Consider the following 3,774-nt stretch of genomic DNA (forward strand, 5'->3'; position numbering starts at 1 on the left):
AGAGAAGGGAAGAGGAAGATGTGGAGAAGAATGGAGTCGGGGGGAGGGGGAAGAGAACGAAGGGTTCGACGGTGGAAAATGGTGGCGGATTCGATTCGTCTAGGAAGAGGAAGGAAATGGTGGCTTCATCTTCGATTCCTTTTTTGGATCGGGAAGTTCTTATCGACGGCAATGTGGAGCCGACCTGCTCGACATCTTCCATTTCTTCCGTGAAAAATCGCCACAGATACGGAAATGTATGTTTATTTTAATTTATGTTATTTTCCTTAGCCCGGCCTTTAACCAATTTAATTTTATTGTTCAACATTTGTTTCTTCAATGTAAGAATTCTGCAAAGAGGATATGCCTTGAGCGCAGAACAATTGGGAAGGAGGATATGATTTCAAATTGCTCAAGTTCTTTCAAGAGTCTGAGCGAAACTGGAAGCATACGGTAGGTGGTACACAGCACAAACCTGTTAATTTATTTGTCCGTCTTTGAAAGTCTTTTTTGCCCTAATTTTTTATTTTTAATTTCATTGCGAGCTTTGCATTGTTTACTAGCATGACTGATGAGATGAGCTTGAAATCTTTGCCATCATGAGATGAAACTTATGGCTGCGGAGTTTGTAAGAGTTCTCATAATTTATCCAAGGTACTCTTTGACTCCATTGAACTCGGAAAATAGATTATGCCAACTACCAAGGTACATTACTATAATAACATATTTTTGTTATTATAGTTAAATAAAGTTGTATTAATACTACTAAGTAATAAGGTTTTTCGAAGATTGACATTCATTTGAAGATTGGCATTCATCTTATTTCTGTGTGATTTTTAGACTCCTAGCAGAAATTTTGATAAACTTCATAAAGTTAAAAACAACGTTCGTGTGCTTAGTCTTCTGCTGCCTTCTTTAAAACAACTGAATCAGGAGCAAGAGATTGAAAAGAAAATTGAGTCAAGCATTCAAGGTTCTTTATTTTGATTTTTTGATAAAATTTCATTATGCTTAAATAATTTAGCTAAGATTATTCATAATAAATTATGCTTATCATTAACAGGTTTGCCGTTATCTGATTTGAGGATGGAGAAATCCATTTGTGAAAAAGATGAGAGAGCATATTGGTAAGAAAAGTTCTTCATCAAGTGGTTCATCTTATTAAGCCCTTTTAAATCTAATTTTTTGGTATTTTTTGTGCAGCAACTATTGCAAAACATCTATTGTCGATATTCATAGAAGCTGCCCTAGTTGTGAATTTGATCTATGCATCACTTGTTGCAAAGAAATTCGTGAGAATAATCTTTCTTGTACAGGGGAATTACTTCCTCTTGTAAATAGAGGAAATGAATATTTGCATGGTGGAAATTCTACCCAAATGTTTGCTGCAGATGATGAAAATGGAGATAAGTCAGTGCATTATAGTACTGAATTTGCTAAGTGGAAGGCTGATCAAAATGGAACAATTTCTTGTCCACCAAAGGAAGTTGGAGGGTGTGGTGGTGCTGTCTTGAAATTAAAATGTTTGCTTGCTGAAGGTTGGATCTCTGAACTGGAAGCCAAGGCTGAAACTCTTTTAGGAAGGTTTGGATTCCTACATGATTCTATTAATACTGCAAGTGCAAGCTGTAGCTGTTCAAATACAAGTGAAAATTCTAGAAAAGCAGCCTCCAGAAAAGATTCAACAGACAACATCTTATATTGTCCAAATTCTAGTTGCATTGATCTAGTTGAACTTAAGCATTTCCAAAAGCATTGGGCTAAGAGTGAGCCAGTGATTGTGCGTGGCGTTCTTGATGAGAAATCACATTTAAGCTGGAACCCAAAGGCTATGTGGAAAAATTTAAGCAGAAGCAAAATTAGTTCAGAATCATTTCAGCTTCAGGCTATCGATTGCATGGCCCATTGCAAGGCAAGCCCTTTTAATATGATTTTTGTTGTTCTATGTTTCTTATTTTTAATGTTCATCTCCTTCACCAACAGAATTATAGCTTAGCAATCCACTTTCTCATTTATTGTTGCTTGACGCTTTTAAGAAAAGACTTACAATGATGATAATGATATATTGGCTAAAGTGATTTTCTTACTATAGGTTGAGATAGCGAGTGATGACTTTTTTGAGGGCTACTTTGAAGGAAGAATGTATGCCAATTCCTGGCCAGAAATGCTAAAATTGAAGGATTGGCCTACATCAACACATTTTGAAGATTGTTTACCATATCATGGGAATGAATTCATCAATTCACTACCATTTCAGGAGTACACAAATCCCCGAATGGGTCCGTTAAACATTTCTACAGCTCTTCCCACTGATATGTTAAGGCTGGACATGGGGCCGAAATCATATATTGCTTATGGAATGAGAGAAGAACTTGGCAGAGGAGATTCAGTTACCAAGATTCATTGTGATGTTTCAGATGCAGTACGTGAGCTTTTTATAATGTCATTAATTTTTAATTAATTTTTCTTTTATGATCGTTTTGGCTAACTATAATGCTTATCAATTATAATTAAAACTGCATAATGCTTATCAAATAAAAATTGCATGTCTTAATAGATTCAGTTACCCAGCTAATTACAGCTTTTTGGTACAGGTAAATGTTTTAATGCATGTTGCAGAGGTCTTGCCTACTGAAGAGCAGAAGTTTGCAATAGAGAAGTTGAAGAAGTTGCATAGAGGTCAAGATGAAAGAGAGAGATGTAATAGCTTTCATGGAGAAGAGACTTGTAGCAGGGCGGAAGAAACATATGCAGATGAGTTTCCGGAGCTGGGGAAGGAAAATGATCAGCAGGATAAAATGCAAGACGGAGGTGCTTTATGGGACATATTTCGGAAAGAAGATGTAGAACCGCTGAAAGCATATCTTAGAAAACATTTCAAGGAATTCCGTCATACTTTTTGTTCACCAATTGAACAGGTTGGTTTGCCAATATTTTATTCATATTGGAATTGGATTATCAAGGTAGATTATATCTCTCTAATAAACCAAAATGTGTATTAATGTGTATTATAGGTATTTAATATTATAGGTATTTAATCCAGTCCATGATGAGGTGTTCTATCTAACTTGGGAACACAAAAGAAAGCTCAAGGAGGAATTTGGTTAGTTATAAATCTGTTTTGTTTTGTTTTATTTTTGTTATATGAAGCACTTGGAACTCTTAGTGGCCCATTGGCTTCTACAGGGATAGAGCCATGGACATTTGTTCAAGGGCTAGGAGAAGCAGTATTCATCCCTGCAGGCTGTCCCCATCAAGTGCGCAACCTTAAGGTATATGATTTTTATGCCATAATCAGTTTCCATAGATCCAACTTTGGCACTTATAATTGTTTCTGCATGCATGTTTGTTACTAAATTCATGCGTATTTACTGCAGTCTTGCACGAAAGTTGCCCTTGATTTTGTCTCTCCTGAGAATGTAAGCGAATGCCTACGCTTGACTGGGGACTTCAGATTGCTTCCCCAATATCACAGGGCAAAGGAAGACAAACTAGAGGTAACATCTATATTCCGACTTCCATTTTGTCTTTTCAATTCTTGGAAGATTTCAGTACTAGAGGCAACTTTTAAACATTCTTAAAAAATAACAAATACAAATATGACGGAGCTAAAATATAAGGGTATAAATTGCAAACATGTGTCACAATCTAGAAAGTTTAGTCGATGTGCTGCCGACTCATGGTTGCCTTTCTAGGTAGCTCTAGCCGATTTGTGTTCGAACAGCAGAGAGAGAGGCGAAGGGGAATGCAAGGGGGTGTTTTGCAACTTTCTATAAGAATATTATTAAAATGAAG

At 36.3% G+C, this 3,774-nt stretch overlaps 1 protein-coding gene across 1 annotated transcript; it reads left to right on the forward strand.

Moving 5' to 3' along the window:
- The first annotated feature begins 6 nt into the window (after nt 1–6).
- LOC110037200 (lysine-specific demethylase JMJ25-like) lies at nt 7–3,729 on the forward strand. Its single transcript, XM_020741787.1, has 11 exons — nt 7–236; nt 326–432; nt 543–633; nt 820–952; nt 1,043–1,106; nt 1,183–1,891; nt 2,072–2,401; nt 2,574–2,897; nt 3,010–3,082; nt 3,166–3,251; nt 3,357–3,729. Exons 5-11 carry the CDS (start codon nt 1,066–1,068, stop codon nt 3,558–3,560), a joined length of 1,767 nt encoding a protein of 588 aa, XP_020597446.1. The 5' UTR covers nt 7–236; nt 326–432; nt 543–633; nt 820–952; nt 1,043–1,065; the 3' UTR covers nt 3,561–3,729.
- The last annotated feature ends 45 nt before the right edge of the window (nt 3,730–3,774 follow it).

Source organism: Phalaenopsis equestris, unplaced genomic scaffold, assembly GCF_001263595.1.
Source record: "Phalaenopsis equestris unplaced genomic scaffold, ASM126359v1 Scaffold216735, whole genome shotgun sequence".
Classification (NCBI taxonomy): domain Eukaryota; kingdom Viridiplantae; phylum Streptophyta; class Magnoliopsida; order Asparagales; family Orchidaceae; genus Phalaenopsis; species Phalaenopsis equestris.

Coding starts and splice junctions, on each gene's coding strand:
- LOC110037200 (XM_020741787.1), top strand. CDS start 1,066: ATGGAGAAATCCATTTGTGAAAAAGATGAGAGAGCATATTG. Junction 1,892..2,071: donor ATTGCATGGCCCATTGCAAG/GCAAGCCCTTTT, acceptor TTCTTACTATAG/GTTGAGATAGCGAGTGATGA. Junction 2,898..3,009: donor TTTGTTCACCAATTGAACAG/GTTGGTTTGCCA, acceptor TTAATATTATAG/GTATTTAATCCAGTCCATGA.